We start from the raw sequence: 19503 nt of genomic DNA on the forward strand, positions 1-19503 counted from the left end.
TTTAATCATGTAGTAGCCATCTTTGTTATCAGGTGAATTGTCATGATATCCTAGCACTAATGTTCAAGTTGGGAGATAATATATCTCTTTTGGAGATTCCCAGTAAACTTTATAGCATTATAAATACTCTGAGAAACCTAGTGATAAAGTTATTTGTACCTCATAATGCACTACTTCCCAGACCACTTAGTAACACTCTTTTGGGACAACTGACTTAAAAACATTCTTCCCTGATATTTCTACCATAAAGACCATCTGAATGTAATTATGCCACTCTAGTCAAGATATAAATATGAGTGATGACCTTGAATCTCTCCTAACTATTCTCTTCCATATTAGTTCTTTAGGATCACTTGGACACAAGGCTTAACTTTGAAAGTAGCTATAAAATTACTTTTAGTTTGGAAACCATCATGCATAACTTAACTGCTGATTCCAAGCATTATGGAAATTTAAAATGAGAAATGACTTACTGGTGATTTATGGAATACAATCTTTCTTATTTTATAGGTGGGAAACTGAACCCTAGTGGTATGCTCAAGGCCCCATAACTAACTGATGGCAGACTCAGGTCTCCTAGTTGTTTGGAAAACATTTCTTAAAGCTTATAATCAATATGATTCCATTTTCTGAAAAATTCCACCCCACTTGCTTTCCTTTATTTAAAGCAATGAGGCAGAAAATGAGAGAAAAAAGTGGCCACTTCTTTCTCTTTCTTCCATGAGTGCAGAAATTGAAGTGCCTGAGTCTCTGAAATCTTGGTGGTTAAAGCTGTAGTGTATCTATAGGTGCAACAATCACCTCCCCCATTTTCTTGCTCAAAGCCCTAGTAATCCACTTTTGTGCAAGCAGCAGTATGGCCAGACAGACCCAGGGACTGAGTTATGGGTATTCTAAGTCAGTGGTAATTCCCTTCCCTTTAGCCAGTTTCAGGAGTAAGGGTAAGTGTCTGGCCAGTTCTGTCCAATAGGATATAAAGAGATCATTTCTGAGGGCCCCTTGGAAATCATTTCTCCCCTAAATAAAAAGACAGACATTGAAGGGGAAAATGTTTATGTCCCTATTCCTTCTTTTTTCTTCAGATGTGTGGGTGGGAGGATATGATGTAACTACTGCAGTCATCCTTGCTCATTAGGAGAGGCCTAGGAAAAGTGTGGAAGGCAGAGCAGCAAGCTGAGGTACTGTACCTCTGGTGATGTAATAATGTTCCTATTATTGTTGCCACTGTTAATTAGAGATTATATGTTATTGACAGCTCTCATATATCATTCTAAATACACACACACACACACACACACAAACACTCTAGCATCTGTGACCTCTTACACTGGTCATTTCAGAAGTTTTAAGATATATCCTTTCCAAAGGATCAGAATGCTGTTTTTTCTGTCTTATCATTCCACGCTGAGGCTGCTGAGGAAGTGTCTGCACATTCTTCTTATCTGCTGGTACAACCACAGAGGCTTCGAATCACAGACTACACCATAAAGCTATAACTCTGCCTGATTTGGTCTCTCTGAGAACTCCTCAGAAAGCTAAAGGTAAAAGGCAATTTGGTGTGCAATTCTACTTCCTACTCGCTACATTTACCTTAGTCACAAAAGGATTGTTGAGAGTTGTGTGAGATAAAGGGTAATCATCATACATTGTGTGGACCGCCCTGTCCAGGACTCAACATCTACCACCCTAACCCACTTCTCACTGGCAATGTTCCCCGTTATTGTGACAATTCCAAAGACCCCATACATATTTGAAAGGGATTCTATTTTTAAGGTTATACTTTATGTTGATTTAGGTAGTTCTAGGTCACTGGTTCTCAGTGGAGACAGTATCACAACTAAAAAACATTTCAGAAAACATGTAGGTTTGATGTTAATTCATTAATCAAAACTACCATCATTTGGTGTTTGTTTAGTGCTTTTAGGTCACAATTTACAAATGATTTTACCTCAGCTAATGAACAGAATTCCTATAAGTGCAATATTTCTTATGAGCATATATCTAAATTTTTATCATTTCTGATTATTTTATTTCTTTCTCCTTCTGTCACTTACATGGCACCAAATTTTGCTATTTCAAAATGTTTATTTATGCATGTCATTTAATTTTTAATATAACCTTGTGACACAATTACAGCAGGTATATCTGTTCATGCAAAGGAGGGAAAAGGGAAAAACAGGAAGCAATTTATACACGATCTAGCTAATTACTAACCAAGCTAAGACTATAACCCTAAACCCATTTATAAAATGGGCAAAACAGTAATGATCTTGTGAGGATTTAATGAAGTGATTATATCATCAATAAGCTCACTCACTGCTCAGTTACTAATAATGACTATTGTCAATAATGTTACCAAACCCTATCTCTTTGGTTTGTTTCAGTGTCTACTATTTTCAGGAAACCAGCCTTCTTTAATTCATACTGAAAATCCAGCTAATAATGGGAATAAGGTAGACCAGAATTCCCACATCCCTTAGCTTTCAGGAACTCAAGTGTCTGGGGACTCATTTACCAGTTAAAGGAGCTGAGACTTTTACAACTTTCTGTACAGACATGGCTCAGCATTCTTTTAGAAAAGCTGTAAAAAGGTCTCTTGAATACCATCATCTTACATCTACCCAAGTCCTGCATTCTTTATATGCAGCACTTTGGGATCTGGTGTGCATTTAATGGTCCCAGTGTTATAGGTAATTATTCCAGTGTCTTCTCCTATCCAGTTTTCTGTCACAATTTCTAGGAACAAAGAAATAAGCTGATTTGTGTTTCATCTCCTCCTCTTTTCTTCCCAGCTCTGATGAGACCTGAAAGACACAAGTTGGACTTCCAGTAACACAGTCTAAAAGGAAGTCATTAGCTAAAGTTTTAATTACCAGCTTTAGAGTAACTGAGACTTGTGTCTATTCAACAGCTTCATAATTTTCTTGAATCTGTGCTCAATTTCTAATAGTATTTTTAAATACAGGTTTGTTTTGTAAAGCTGTCCCCAAATCCTCTCTTCACTGTGCACAATCTTCATAAATATGCCTTTTCCTACTTAATGTTGAACTGAGGAGAAACCTTCTTACGCTATTCAATTCCAGTTTGAAAACTGTCCAGTAGAAATTCAAGGCTCAAAAGTTCTTTGTTTCTTTCAGTATTCTTGAGTGTCTTTCTCTGTTAGGATAAAATATATAAATCTCAGTGAAATCTGATGAAGTATAGACATTTTATTGCTATTTTATTGTATAAGCAAACCCTGACTTATAGTCATTTTCCTGAGAAGTGCAAAGACCTATTATTGTCCCCCTTAGTTAAGAACTAAAATTAAAGATTTGGATACTGTAGAGAAAGATTTCTAACAATAAATAAGGTTGAAATTTTATGATGATGAGGGAATTAAGGTATATTTTACTGCAGAATGATCTGGGTATTCCAATATTCCTCAAGTATCATTTAAAAGCTTTGATTGGTTAGCATTTGTTTATCTCTTAGTTTGAGTCCCTCCCTCTCTTTTTTTCTCATTTTCATTCTTTTTTCCTACCTCTCATATAATAATCACAGTCTCCCTCCTAGTCTTTCTCTGCCTTTCAAACATAAAGGAGCAATGAAAGCCACACATAACACCCCATATCTGTACACCTGCACTCCCACCAGTGAGCACTGATCTTGGATTGAGTAATAAAGAAGTAATTTGTAGCCATAGCTCAGATTTGACCTTTGTTCCATGTGCCATTTTTCACCCAACTATGAGAGTATTCCCAGTGCCTACATTTCCAAAAAATACATTTGGGGTAGCAAATATATGGAATGTCTTGTACTGAACATTAACCATTGACTAGAAATGAATCACTGCCCACTTGGCTACTGACCAGCTATTTTCTGCTGAGTAAGTCTAAGCCTGAGGATAAGAATAACTATAATAACTAAACAAACAAACAAAAACCCAGAAAATTACCCCGCCACTTCAGAATTCCAGAGGAGTGTCACATACCTAGTGTCTTATCTCAAAATGAAAAGATTTTGTATGTCAGAAGCCCTTGGGGGTGGGAGGAGAGAGTGGAGGGGTGGGGAGTACATTGAAAATAAGGTATTATTTTCATTATTGTTATTAGGGCTCCCAAATAAGCTTGCTTAAATGCACATACCTAAGCACTTGAGCAAAGATTGAAACTGTATTTATTTTACAAATAAACTATCAGTTTAATTATTGCTTCTTTAGGCTTTTCAGAATTCCTTATGGGAAGATGAAGTGCTATGATAAATGAGTTATTGAACAGATACCCAGGATATGTGACCATTGTATTTTTCTTAACGATGTGAAACTGCAAAGCATCATTGGTTCAAAAATAGCAATTAATACTTTCCTTAGGCTACAATAATGGATTTTTGTTTGATTATAAAGAGTACTTTATTCACCATTGTTTCCGATTAGACAGACAAGTAGTTTTTAGAAATATTCTCACTATTGTTTGCTATGAACAAAATCACTAAATGACAATGTTCTAACAACCCAACAAATTACATCCACAAGGCATTTCTTCTGAATGGTTTAATTTCTCCTCTGTTGATATACCATGCTAATTATATAAGGTTTAAAATAGAAACAGTGGAGAGAAACAAATGGCCTTCAGCCACATTCATTCCAACACAACCACTGCCTCCATGTGAAATCTTTCTGGTGTTATTTTCTCTCTCTCTCTTCATGCAGTTGTGATTATTGTCTATGGAAATGTAGGTGTATTTTATTTGACATAACATTTTTATATAAGTTTTTCTAAACAGAATACTTAAAGTGAAATACTTATATTTTTATATAAGTATACTTACATTTTATATAAGTATTTTATATGTGTTTCATATTTATAAGCATCTAATATTTGCCTAATATCCCACCATGTAAATGAGCTATTCTGTTTACTTAACCATGTCTTTTTTTTTTTTTTAACCATGTCTTAATTGTTACATATTTAAGGTGATGTTTTTCCATTTAAATAAAAAATAATAAGGAACATCTCTGTGAAAAATAATTTATTCACTAACAAAGAAAATGCATACTGAACACCCATTGTTTGCCATGCACTGTTTTCAAAATAGAGCAGTGAAACAAAGAGACACTTGTCTTTGTAGGATTTATAATCCAGTAGGAGACAAACAGAAAACCAAATAAATAAGTAAAATTAATAGCATGTTCAGTAGTGGTGAGCTGCATGGAGAAAGTAAAGCAGAGAAGGGGAAAGGAGTGGGTTGCAGTGGAGAACATGATATTTAAATAAAAATGGAGGGGAAGCAAGGAGACAATCAACTGTATTTCTTGTTGAAGAACATTCCAGAGAAAGAGGACATCAAATGCAAAAGACCCTACTCTTACATTTAAAATTATTTTAAGGAGTAGAATTATTGGGCCAAAGAATGTTAATATATACAGCTTATAACATTTTCAGAGTGTTGTTTTTTAATTATATTATCCATAGAGCACTTATTGGTCAATAATGTTCTGGTTGAAAAGCAATTTGTTCATACTAATATTTTTTACAAAAACGACTGTTGTGATAAGTTCTAGGTGCATGTTGCTTTCTGAAGTTTTTATTAATGCTATAGGGCATTTTATTTAATGGAGTAATTCAGATAAAGTAATGTTATCAATATTATATTATTGTTACTTATTCCTATTTTTTCCCTTAGAAGATTAGATATACATGGAAAATCAAGTTGTATTTGCCTGATAGACACAAAACTTATTTCACAATGTACCTGAATTCATTATGTTTAAATATGAAACATTTGTGAGATGGCAAATTTGAAGGAAAATTGTCTTAGCTGCCCTGAGACTTATATTACTGTAAATAGACTTTGGAAAGGAGCATGTACTCATAAAATATGAAATAGTGCTTGTTTTGAACAAGACAAGGAAATTAAGAATGGAATGTTACTAAATTTAGAGCCCCAGAATAAAATTGTGAGTTATTGATTTAGAAGCATATTGCACAGTAATGAGGGTTTCTTTTTTTTTTTCCGTTTTCCTCTTAGCAAACATGAACTGTGCTATGTCATTCTCTCCTATTCCTAGTTTTTAGTGTATTTTCTTGCAGTATATAAAAATATCATGTTCTATAAGTAAAAGTTGAATTATTTATGTGGTTTATATTTCCCATTTAGAATTTGCCATTGGAATAAAGTCCTTTTCCAATTACCCCAATAGTTTAAAAATAAATAAATACATGAATAATTTTTAAAACCAAGTATACACTGAATATACTGAAAAGTTTTTTAAATATTTTAAGTAACAAAATATTTCATGGTTACTTGCTCCTAGATGTTATTCATTATGTATTATTCAGTTTATTAAATATTTGTTGAAGATCAGTATAATGTTACCCAAGTGATTGCACATGACAATTCCCCGTATAACACAGAAGACCCATCATCATCTGGACTCTTTATCTCTATCCTTTTATTTATCACCACTTGCTTCTCTTTTCTGTGGCTCCAGCCATACCAGGTCATTTGCAGTACAATTGTATTATTCCTTACATCCTTTGTATTTTCATAGCCTCTGTATTTTCTACTCTCAGAAAAAAAATAGCGAGACATTTCTTTACCCAATCAGGTTCTCATTTTCCTTGAAGTATCACTTGGACTTCTACAAAGTCTTTTTAACTCTTCCTATCCATGTCACCATGAGTCTGGGTTCAACTTCCCTCATGCACTATTTAAGTGGTTTCCCTCCCCCATTCTTCAATCCTATATCATTATTGCCTATTTATCTCCCCATATACACATGCCATAAATAAACTAGGAGCTCCCAAGGGACATGAACTGGATAATTTAGTTTTATCTAGTTCTTTCAACTAATACAGTTTCTGACCCATAGTAGGCGGGAAACCAGTGTTTACCTACTACACAATATGAAATGTAACTCATTGAGTTGAACAATGGTCTTATTTCCAAAGGTAGACCTGCATGGTTTTTACATGTGGTCCCACAGGTGTATTTTCTTTATTTTTAAACAGTGTACCCCACTTTAGAGGTATTAATCCTTAACAAATCATATTCCATTAAGTAAATGGGAAGTAGCTTGGGAAACCCCACAGGTTTTTGTGCCTTGTCCAGCCCCTTGCAAATGTACCAAGAGTTTATCAGGGGTCCCCAAATGGTGCACTAGGATGAATGGTAGCATGAGCCCAGCAACTCGAAAAGCTAGGTGTCTGGATGACAATTCTAGAAGGGAGACTTGCGAACATGCCAACAAGTGAGGAGATGCTATAGCCTCCACTCAGCTGGACCTATTGACCACAAGGAAATTAAAAGTCTTTCTTATCAATTAACTAATAAGAAATATGTAAAGGCAGTCCTGATATAAACCTGATACCATGCTTTAGATAATGAAAAGCATACTGGAGAAATTGTAGGCATTCTCCCAGTGTTTGAGAAACTTAGACAACGATTGGAGAAATTTGTTTCATCATGCAAAACTCTTAGCAGGTAGTAAAAGAGCAGTGGCAGCCTCGTCCCAAGTCCTGTAGTATGATTCCATGACTGCAGGAAAGAATCTGTGGTGTATTTTGAAATACATGTGGAGCTATCCATATACATCATGGAATGTGAAGGTGTGATCAGAAAAGAAAAGTTCATAAAAAAAAGTGAGACGAGAAACCACGAGGGCTGAGCATCTGTAAAGAGGATAAGTTTACCAAGGTGGCAACAACAAGTAAGCTATGGTTGTGGTTATTCAACTATTCATAATTCTACGGAAGCCCAGCCTTACAGGCAAAATGAAATTCATTGCTAGAATAAGCTAACACCACCAGGGCCCCTGGACAAAGATCACACTTGTAGAAACAGAGTTTAGCCTAAAGACACTGGATTCCTGGTGTTTGGTGTATAGTAGCTGTTCAGTGAATTTGTGTTGCATGTTTGAAAGTAAGCATGCCTGGGAATTGACTACAATAGTCAAGAAGACTATGAATGGCTGAATCAGATATTGGCGTGGATAAAACAGATAAGCTCACCAAGAAAAGTACAAGATGTTAAGTCTTTGAAAATTACTGGTGCTTCATTTCTATAGAAAACATTAGAATATGTAGCGTATATTTACTTACATGATCTCATTTGAAACAACCCTTTGAGGAGACTAAAGTTGTAAATACCTGCTTCCTGTTTTCCTATCTCACAGTATTTTTAAGGCCGATCCTACATATTATAGTATAATTAAGGACAAAATTTAATGGTAATAGTCATCCCAGTTTAATCAAGAAACTGAAGCCAAAGAGATTTAATCACTTTAAAAGGAAAGGAAATATGTAGAGAAATGATGAGTAAACTTGTATTTTGAGCAAAAGTCTTAAATATTTTTACATTTATTATTTAATTTAATGATTGTAACAAGGCCACAGAGGAGGTTTCCAATCACCCATAGCTTCTTGTTTGTCAAATGGTGCTTATTCATTTTTTCCTGATGAGCTAGCTCTGTTTCCATATTTGATACTAGTGATGCCCTCCTCTCTCCCATTGGCTTCCTTCTTGTTCCTGGATGTTTCTACTCAGCCTCCTTCATGAGCTTTCTCCTTTTTCTTGTATTTTAAATGACACTACTCCCTGGGTTTTATCCTTGGCTATCTCCTTTCTCATCTATATCACCTATTATTTCATTGTCAATGGTTTCCAAAACAATATCTTTAAACCTGATTGCTTCCCAAAATTTGTGCATGTGTGTTCAACCATCTACAAGCTATCTTTCCAACAAAACTCAGTTTCTTTAAGTACCATAGATCAGAAATTGCACTCATCATGCTCTCCCCCTAAACTGCAGACCTGTTTCCACCCCCAACCCCTTGGCTTTCTTCATATCTGTGAATATGGCCCCATGAGCCATGAACTTAGGGCTTTAGGACTTTTTACAGATTTCTCCCTCCCCCTTACTCTCATAACATCCAACTCAAAATCCTTTGTGGTCCATCTCCTAATCATCCCTTGATACACACTCTCATCTTATTCTTACTGCCACTACTTTAGTTCCCATTACCATCAGTTCTGACTGGATTACTACTACCCCTTACTAATTTTCCTGCCTACACAATTAGGATCTATTTACTGTACTAGAGCCAAGTTTTCATTGTTGTTGTTGTTGTTTAGTTTAACATGTATTTGATTATGTCATCTTAAAACTCTTCAATCACTTCTTCTTCTTGAACTGTAAGTAAATGCAAACTTGCAGCCTCCATTCTATTTCCCTTTGCCTTGCTAATGCATTCATCCTTCAGGACACAGATGCAGCTCACCTGAATGTCCCACCTGCCTGTCTGCCCTGAGTGTCACCTCCCACACCTGTGTTAGCTATTCTTCTTGGTGTGACCAGAGCACGCACCACATAATTTTATAATTTCCAGTTTTTTATGTATATCCCCTATTATACTGTGATTTCTTTGAATGCAGGAACAGAGGATCAATCTTTGTACAACCGAAACCGAGCCAATATTTGTACATATTAGGTGATTAATAAATACTGATTGAGTGAATAGATGAGAGGGTCTGCTGCATGGGCAACAGCAGACCCTCCATATCACCCTGCCCAGGCTCTGTAGCTTCAGCTTCACTGGAGAGGACACTCCAGCGTCATCGCAAGATGTCGATTCAACACGGGAGGAGACAGATACCGTGTCACTCCCGAGTCGGACTGCACAGCCATTCTCGGCGGTGCAGATAGACTCTTAAGAAGCTACACCATCGTCTCTCGAGACGGACGGCTGCCGACGACGACGACGACGACGACGACGAATAGATGAGAAGTAATCATTATTTACTCTATTTTACTTAATTAAAGATTGAAACTTAGAAAAGTAAAAGAACAACTGCTACTGAGTGGGAGATCCAAAATTAGAACCCAGTTATATTTTATTGTAAAGCTAATGTTCATCCCAAAGGGTCATAACACTTTATTATATCACTACATTTACCTGAAGTAAGATTATAATTTTAAAGAATAAAATACAAAAAAAGTATAAATATTTCCAACTTGCTAATGTTGTGCCCATCGTATGATGATTATTGCAGTTTCTGTGGAAATCAGTAATTTTGGTGACATTCTTCTGAAGCCCTTCAAAGCAGTTTTATTTACATTGGCTAATCCAAACAGCGTGATAAGAAGTACAGAGAAACTTAAAATACACTGGAATGAAACAAAAGTTTAGGATACTGAACAAGAAGCAATTTTTCTCCTTCATTTCTTTGGGAAACCAGTAGTGAACAAAGAAGAAATGTCCAAATTTAGCAACTCTTCAAAACCGTAGGTGTGAAGACCTAAAAAGGTCATTTCATGGGAGCCCAGCAATACTGCCATACAAGACAAGGTGTGAAAATGCACAACCGTAAAAGTAGTTGGGAAAAGGTGAATAGAATATTCTTGCTATGCTTGAGTTGATGATAAAAGTAAAGGTCTAGAATGTAAGTTGTATAAATTTGATAAAATAGGAAGAAATTGCAGGGAGGTTGATAGCTGTAGCAGCCAACAAAGATAGAATGGAAGCAAGAAATGTTAGGGGTAGAGAGACAAGAGAGGAGGTGATCTTTCTTGCTTGTGGTGCTGAGACATGTGTCTTCTGTATAGTGCACTTCCACATCAGGATCCATCTGGTGGTACACACACACACACACACACACACACACACACATTTTAAGTTCATGATGAGGGCATTAGGTGGATTCGTGCACGTATGTTGGGAAGATAAGAAGAGCTGGTCAATTTCAGGTCACCTGGTTTTCTCCTGAGAGGCTTACTAGCCTGAGGAAACTTGTAGCAATAAAAGAATTTTTTCTTTTTATAGGACATATTTCTACAAAAAAAAATATTCATTCTTTATCTGAAATTCAAAGTTAACTGGCTATCCTATATTTAATTTGCTAAACCTGACAAGTATATACTGGAATGACCTCAATGAATCATATTAATGCCTTGGCTTTAGTAACACCAGGAGGTTAAATGCCCAGGAGCTGCTGCAGTAAGGTTTTATGGTGAAATGATGTTGACCAATTTTTGGCTAGGGATTACAAAAGAAAAACTACCACTTAGGAGTGTTGCCATTCTTAGTAGTCCCTGGAGTACTGGGTGCACCCCTTGCCCATAATAATGAAAGGTCACATTTTGATTGGACTGTCAAGACCAGCCACCAAAGCACTATTTCATGGGAGCTGGAAACTGTTAAATTAATAAGTTAATGGGAGGGTGAGAGCTATGGACTTTGCTTTGTGTATTAGTTAAGTTCAATCAGCTATTGTACCAAGAGCTGCAATAATAATTCAGTGGTTTATGAGATTTAGAAATGAATTTCTCTCTCACCTAATATTCTTGGAAGTATATTGAGGGCTGGTAGAGAGAAATGGGAGGAGGTGGTTCTCTTACATAGTTATTTAAGGACTGAGACTGACAATGGCTCTATCATTTTTAATGGGTGGCTTCTAAAGTCACTTTGTTCTTCTTCAACCTAGTCAGCAAAAGGGACAAATGCTGACAAGATGAGCAAGGGTCGAGTGGTATGAAAATCTCAACCACTAGTATTGTCAATTGATACAGTCATTCTTAGGATTATTAGTCCCTCAAGCCTCTCTATTAATCAGCTCTCAGTTATTCATTCTTTCTTTGCAGCTCAAATTTGCTGTGACATCATACTGTGTTCAAAGGAGAACTTCACAAGCCATAAAAAACAAAAGAAATGACAGTATCTTTAGAATATTAGTCTGGCAGCTAGTTTAGTTAAATATCTCTCCACCCACATTGTACTACATTGATTAATTTTTAAAGAAATGACTAAATGAAGATATTAATTATTTGTATGTGGTGCATATGCTCTCATGCACACAATTATATTTTAATTTACTTTTTAACGAGTAAGCCAATATGATTTAAAAATTATTTTCCATCTGGCATGCATGCTAATAAAGAAAAGAAATCTACTCATTTGTGCCATATCAGATTTAAGCTTTTTTGTACTTCCTAATTACATAGTTCTCAAGGAAATCAAACTAGAAAAAAAAATGGACTTAATCTTTCTGATTTTAAGTCCACATACATAGCGGTTTAGTGGGGAAGACAAATGAAACACTAATTCTTGGAGGTCCTTGATAATGTGAAAACAGAACATGTGTACCTTGTCTCTCTATTATTTGTCTTTATGTTAATCATGCTTATGTAAAACTGAAATGTAGTAAGGCAAAATGATTATCCTTCAAAACAGTTAAGTGACACCTGAATCATCAGACAATTCAATTACATTCTTCCTCATTTTGGTGGAGTATATTATTATCAAATTCCTGGAAAATCTATAAGTCACATAGAGTATATATGGTAATAAGCAATGCCCTGCTTATTTAGTCATTACACATGATAACAGCACCATGTATCAAAGGGATTGTTTATGTATATATGAGGTCTGTCCAGAAAAAGTCCAGCCATGGTTAATATAATGAGAATGGTTTGTGCAACATCAATGTAACTGGCAGCCAAGGAGAGTGGACAGGAATGCACATGCATGGACAATGATGACTTCACTGTACTAGTCAGTGGGGGTGGCAGACACCACTGAGTGAGCATGTATACTGTGTGGCTGTCACATTCAAAATGACTGAGTAAAGCAAGGGATCTGCATCAAATTTTGTGTTAAATATTTCTCCAAGGAAATTATTTGGATGATTCAGAAGGCCACAACTATGGACAACTGGTGATTGGCAGCTTCATCACGACAATGCACCTGCTCATACATCAGGTCTTGTGCAGAGTTCTTTGATGAAACATCAAATCACCCAGGTGACTCAGCCCCACTACAGTCCATATTTGGTGCCCTGTGACTTCTGGCTTTTCCCAAAAGTAAAATTATCTTTGAGAGGGAAGAGATTTTAGACCATCAATAAGATTCAGGAAAATATCATGGGGCAACTGATGGTGATTGAGAGGACTGTGTGAGGTCCCAAGGTGCCTAGTTTGAAGGGGACTGAGGTGTCATTGTCCTATGTACAATATTTCTTGTATCTTGTATTTTCTTCAATAAGTGTCTATTTTTTCCTATTACATGGCTGAATACCTTCTGGACAGACCTCGTACAAACACACGATACATTAAGGTTATAGTTGGGAAATTCTTAGGAATTGATTTGCTATGGTTTTAGGATATTCTTCCTGATTCAAACTCTCTGTGTGTGTATATATACTTATAAGACAGTCGTGCACATTCATAGTAAAAGGAATTAATAGGAAAAAATCACACATAAAAATTTAAATATTAATGAGTACACTTTTATGTATTTTTCATTATAAAGTTGAAAAACACCACACTTACACCTTCTAGATGACTCAACATGGAAACTATACTGCTGCCTTTCAGGTAAATTGTGGACTATCTGGAGAAGATCACATTCTTACTGTAACATTTTAATGAACTTCTTATGCAATTTGCCAAAAATGCAAAACCTTATGGGAAATGAGACAACCAACCACCAAGGGAGGAGCAGCTGTAGCCAATGTTCTTGAGGCTCCACTTGCCCCCCTGATTCTCACAGGAGGGACACCAGATCTGGAAGGCTCTTTGCTTTCTCATCAGTTATTTTATTCTATGCTCCCTTCACTCTTTTTTTAAAGTATATTTTATTGATTATATTGTTACAATAGTTCCAATTTTTCCCCTTTGCTACCTTCCACCCAGCACCCCCTCCCCCAGCAAGTCCCCCCAAATCCATGCTCATGATTCGTACATACAAGCTCTCCTGCTTCACCATTTCATATATTGTTCTTCTTTTTTATTTTTAATAAATAAATGATTAATTATTTTAATAATAAAAAATAACAATCCCTCCCTCTCAGATATTAAGACCCTTTATAATCTTATAAAGGACAATGGGCGAAGGTCTCAAGCTCCTCTAGCTGCTTCAAGCTGGACATGGTCATCGTCCTACCTACCCTTGGGTCCAGAAATCCCTAATAAGAGTGGGGGTGTGGAGGGGAGGGTGGTCTTCCCACATGAGGAAGGATCTTGCAGACTCCAGGTCAGTTGGCTGTCCCCAGACAATGGCGTGCTTGGTTTAACAGGCTGGCATCCTTATTGTATTCTGGTTCCCTTCACTCTTAAAAAACAACTTGCATCATAACTGAAAAGAGGTGTGGCTACAACCACAACTAAAGCCAATCTCTTGAGACAGGTGCTGGTGCAAAGTAAAGTACTTTATTCAGATGTCAGCAATCTGAGAAGATGGGAAACTCTTGTTTCAAAGCTCTTCTTAACATCTTAGTGCATGCAGAGGTGTTTATAAGGAGGGAAGGGAAGGTGGAACAAATAAATCAAGGGGAGAGGGAGAGGGTAATCAAGTGCTCTGTGTGCAGATTACACATTCCTTCTGATAAGGACCTCGAAACTGGTCAAGCAGTGGTCTGGTGTGCAGCATCCTGGTTTTCATCATCCTGGTGTTAAGGCACCCTGGTTTTATGGTTGAAGGTTAGCAAAGCTATCAGAGATAGGATGAGTGAAGGTCAGAATCTGTATCTTTTAAAGTTAGTTCCTAGGTTTGTTATACAAACATACTGTTTATCCACAAGCTGCATATTAGTAAGAGTCAGCATTTACAGAAACAATGTCAAAAGAATGGTGAGGTGGGTTACAACTGCCCACTATTACAGGGTTAGTCACCTCTGCCCTTCAGTTTAAGGGAATATTTACAAACATGGAGTTCAGGTTCTAGAACGCTACCACCACATTCATATCAGTAGAGAAAAAACAGAGTGAATTCTCAGTTATCCCTAGACAAAAACTCAGTTCTTGTATTTTCAAAATCTAAGGCATTTCATTTCCTCACATTCAATTCTGTGTCTATGATTTAATATTTCTCACCTGGGTGATACTGATGCTGAATTTGATCTAAGGACTACACTCAGGACTGCCTTTTCCTGTACCAACCTATTGTTATTCTTTCTAAAATATATTTAAGATAATGGAAAGAAAATGGGACCAAGTATCAAAATATGCCTTGTCTCTCTGTTGCTTATCATTTCTTCATGACTTTAAAAATGTAAAATCTCCTTCATAAATTTAAGGAGATTTCTTTAAACCTCCCAAGTCATTGGTAAAATGACAGTGATAGTAGTGCACAAGAGAGTTGTCATAGGAACCACACTAACTAATGAACATGAAAAAAATGTTTTGTAAATCACAATACAATAGAACTGTCTATGATTACCATATGACAAAACTAGGCTTTTTTAGAAACTGGTGTCCAAAATAATACTAATCGTTTGATAAACCTATAGTCTTTGCACAATAGTACCATAGTCCTGGAAATCTTAGAATATAATATATATGTAGATTTTCACCCCAGAGTAAGCCTAAAGTATTTACCTATTTCAAAAATGTATTTGTATCTGTAGATTTTTTAAATAGCTTTTATTCTCTTACTGTTATCACTATTTGTGTATAAAATTCTCATCATGATTTCTTTTGAAATCTAAAATTAGCATATCTTCATTCATCCAATTAACTCAATGAATAATGAATTAGTTTTTAAAAGCTTTCTAATGATTCATTCAAGAAAATATTTTTTTCTATTCAGAAGTTTGCACCTCTCTTTTATTCTTCAGTAAGTCACATGATTAACCACATAGCTTTATAAATGTTTGCTGCATCAGTCAACCAAGGGCCAATCAATTCATTCCTTCCTCCATCAGGGAAGTAAGTGCCCCAGGTATGTTAATGGTGGTGGTGGGTTTTCTGTGAAAAGTGTGGTAGACCTGGTGATCAGGTAGTAAATGCACAAGGAAGTTATCCCTTCAATTCTACAATAAATTTATAGACTTACCTCAGCATGTGCCGTAGAAACTAAAGCTTGGTAAATAGCTCTCTGAATTTCTCACTCATAAGATGAATACCTAAATGTCTAACCTGAGCTTGTTTTGGAAACCATTAAGTTGAAATTTGTGCTCTATTTCAACAGCTGGTGGTCTGACTTTTCAAACTGCTTTGCTAATGCAGAAATGCATAAGTCTAGAAAGTTAAAGGGAAAGAATGAAAAGTTCACATGCTACATGGAAACCTTATGGTATTCCACAGTGCTCCTCATGGTGGCCATGCTTCAGTGATGCTCTGGCACTTTGCCATGACAGCACTTTCAGTCTGCAGTGGGAATCACCTCGGCATTATTTTCAAACCTTTGTGAGTGGTTTACCCACTAGTTAACCTTTTTTATTCTCAATATTAACAACAGACGTGTTCTGATAATTCTATTTTTAGACAAAAAAGTATCTTCTAATAATGCTATTTTCAAAAGTTAGGTCATTCACAAGAGACTAGAGCAATTATTGTTTTTGTGTTTCTGTTTTTTAGTTTTATTTATTTTATTTTATTATTTTATTTTATTTTATTTTATTTTATTTTGAGGCACCTGGAACTTACTTCTAGACCTGTTATGTGATTGGTCCCTCTTAAGTCACTAAAACCCAAATTGCTGAATCAGAATTTGGGAGACTTGGATTTGAGTCTTGCTATTTCACTAACTAGCTGAAGGGTTTAATCCTGTGCTTTAGTTTCATCATCTGTGTGACCCTGAGCAAGTCACTGGACCTCTTACGTGCCTAATTTTCCTCTTCTGTAAAAGGGTTAATGAAAGTGCCTACCTCTTAGCATTGCTGTAAGGAGTCAATGAGATTTATATTTCTAAAGGGCCTAGAACAGTGCTGGCCTCCTGCTAAGAACATGTATTACTGTAATATAGTACTAATCTGTCTTGTCATAATTCCTATATCATCTCACCTCACAAGGCTATAAAAATAATCAAATGGCATAACAAATGTTATATTAATTAGTTATTGCTGCAGAGCAAATCATCACAAACTTAATATCTTAAAACAGCACCCAATTATTATCTCATAATTTCTATAGGTCAGAAATCCAGGTATGACTTAGCTAAACTCTGTGATCAAGGCCTCACAAGACTGAAATCAAGGTGTCAGCTAATCTGTGTTCTTTCTGGAGCTCAGAATCCTCACCTAAGTTCATATGGCTGTTGGAAGAATTCATTTCCTTATGGTTGTAGGGCTGATGGTCCCATATCTCACTTGATGTTTGTGAGGGGATGTTCTCAGCAACTAGAGACTGCCTGCTGTTCTCTGCCAGGAGGTGGCCCTAGTCAGAATATGGCAGTTGCTTTCTTCCAGGCCAGCAAGAGCATGCCTCCCTGGCTTCTAATCCCTTCCCATCAGCTGAAGCTTATCTGATCAGGTTAGGTCACCCTTTAGCCATATATTGCAACATGATCATGGCTCCATATCTCACCATGCTCACAGGCTTCGCCCTCACTCAAGGGAAAGAGATAATATAGGGGTGAGGATCCTGGGGGATCATATTAGAATTATACATTCAACAAATGTGAATATAAAGTGAAAAGTAAAAATGATATCTATATCTATCTATATCTATCTATATATAAATATATATATACATATATATGCAGTGCACGTTATTGTAATTTTATCTTTGTCATCATCGTGCTCATGATGTCAATAAATTTTTAACCTCCTACAACACTATTCCATTCATTTTCATTGGATTAAATTCGCTATAAAGAGCATTTCAATTAATCTAATTTTGTAACTCAGAGCTTAGCATTTGCTTCATAATGTCTGGAAGGTATTTGTATTAAGTGCTCAGAAAATATTACTTTTTTCACCCTTCTTAATACCTGTTTGCTAAGTTGAACTGCATCTGTCAAGAAGAGTACTTTGAATGTTACCAATCTGAAATAGGTTAAGCAGTTACCATTTGTCTAATTTTACTTAATTTTATACAATTTTCTTTTTTCCTCCCTTCTTCCATGCCTGTCTCCCTTTCTCACTTTCATCCTTCCTTTTTTTGTCTTTCCTCTTTACTTTCTCTTCCTTCCTTCTCTTTCTCTACCTTTTATTCCCATACAGATATTATTTTAAATTTCCGCACGACCTATGTCAGTAAGTCTGGCCAAGTTATCTTTGAAGCAAGATCAATTTGCATCCACTATGTTACAACCTGGTTCATCATTGATTTAATCGCTGCTCTGCCTTTTGATCTCCTGTATGCTTTCAATGTCACAGTGGTAAGTAAAGGAAAGAGCTCCCTTGCACATGACCTTGAAGGTTGGTTTTATTCCTGTGTTTATGTTTTACATATTTAGGTTTTACATATTTGTGGGAATTTGAAACCAGGACTTAATGTCCTTTTTAATAAAAATGACAAGGTGTCTGATGATGTGCAGGCCAGATTCTCCACTTGGGAAAGTTAATTCCTTTTGAAATTCATATTGTTTCTAGTTATTTAAACACATAGTGAACAAGGATATACAAAGTCTAAATTTCTCATCAATACTGACTCACTAAACAAATCCTTTGATAAGGAAACCAACTATATAAATATAGCACAACTTTATATTATTTAGGCAGATATTTGCTTCTAGAGGTTGGTGGAGAGGTTGAAGATTTCCTACTTCTATGACTTTTATTCTCACTTCTTGAGTATTTTATTATTCATTGGCAAAACAAACAGAGACCAACCAAGATAGAGAAAAATGTCCCAATTTTCCCCCTGTTGCTCTCCCCTGCCCCACTCAGTTGTCCACGTGCACGGGTCCTTTATACTTGTTCCTTGACTAGACTCTTCCCCTTCTTTCCTCTGTTGTCCCACTCCCCCCCTCCAAAAAAGAAAGAGAGAGAAAAATGCTAAAATTAAAGAGAATTCAACTGCTTTTAGAAGTCCTTGTAAAGATGTTGCATGAATCAGAAAACTAAATGACTCAATAACCAACATAAACTTGAGAGTTCTTTTGAATTGTTATTAATATTGTTAATATTTATAACTTGTCTTTCTCCACCTAAACCTTTATCCTCGTTTTTCCTCACAGGGAAAAAAGTATGCCTATGGTAGTAATAGCAATCTTTGCTATTAAATGATTGATATCCTACAAGTTTAAGTGCTCCCTTAAAAATAGAAAGAGTTTTGGGGAGCTATAATAGCATTTGTGAGCCAGTAATGCAATTTGCTGCTAGCATGACCAATTTTACCAGGAAAAAATGTATTAAACATTAATTCTAATTAAGCATATTTCCTACACAGATGACAACCTCCTGTAGAAATAATATTCTCTATAAAGAATGTAAAAGCATAGTTTTCAATATTAAACAAAGTAATCAATATTTCAAATACAAGCAATATCAACTTCAGAATAAAGATTGAACTGTATCCTGACCATTTAATACATATTTGTCATTTGACAATTTCCTGTACAATACCATGTTTTTTCTTTTTCTCTTTCTTCTTTAGAGTTGGGTAGTTGAGGGTGTTAACATTTTTAAGAGGTTTATAATTCAAATAAAAGGAAAACACTGGGGAAAATTTAGTATATAATATCAATCAACACTACATTGAATTGTTATCCAGGCTTCTTTAAATGCTTTTAAGGTTAAATTTGACTAGATAAGTGTACTATAATGAAAGTGTAATGACTTAAAAGAGCCTTTTGCAAGAAT

At 35.9% G+C, this 19503-nt stretch overlaps 1 protein-coding gene across 1 annotated transcript in view; it reads left to right on the forward strand.

Annotated features, from left to right (window-relative positions):
• KCNH8 (potassium voltage-gated channel subfamily H member 8) overlaps window positions 1-19503 on the forward strand; it is a 331588-nt gene that overhangs the window by 192586 nt on the left and 119499 nt on the right. Inside the window, exon 6 of the mRNA XM_090283012.1 lies at window positions 17920-18077. Within this exon, the coding sequence (XP_090139138.1) occupies window positions 17920-18077 (158 nt within the window). The remainder of the gene's footprint in view (window positions 1-17919; window positions 18078-19503) is intronic.

The sequence above is a fragment of the Furipterus horrens genome, unplaced genomic scaffold, assembly GCF_987537825.1.
Source record: "Furipterus horrens unplaced genomic scaffold, mFurHor1.1.pri manual_scaffold_7, whole genome shotgun sequence".
Lineage (NCBI taxonomy): Eukaryota > Metazoa > Chordata > Mammalia > Chiroptera > Furipteridae > Furipterus > Furipterus horrens.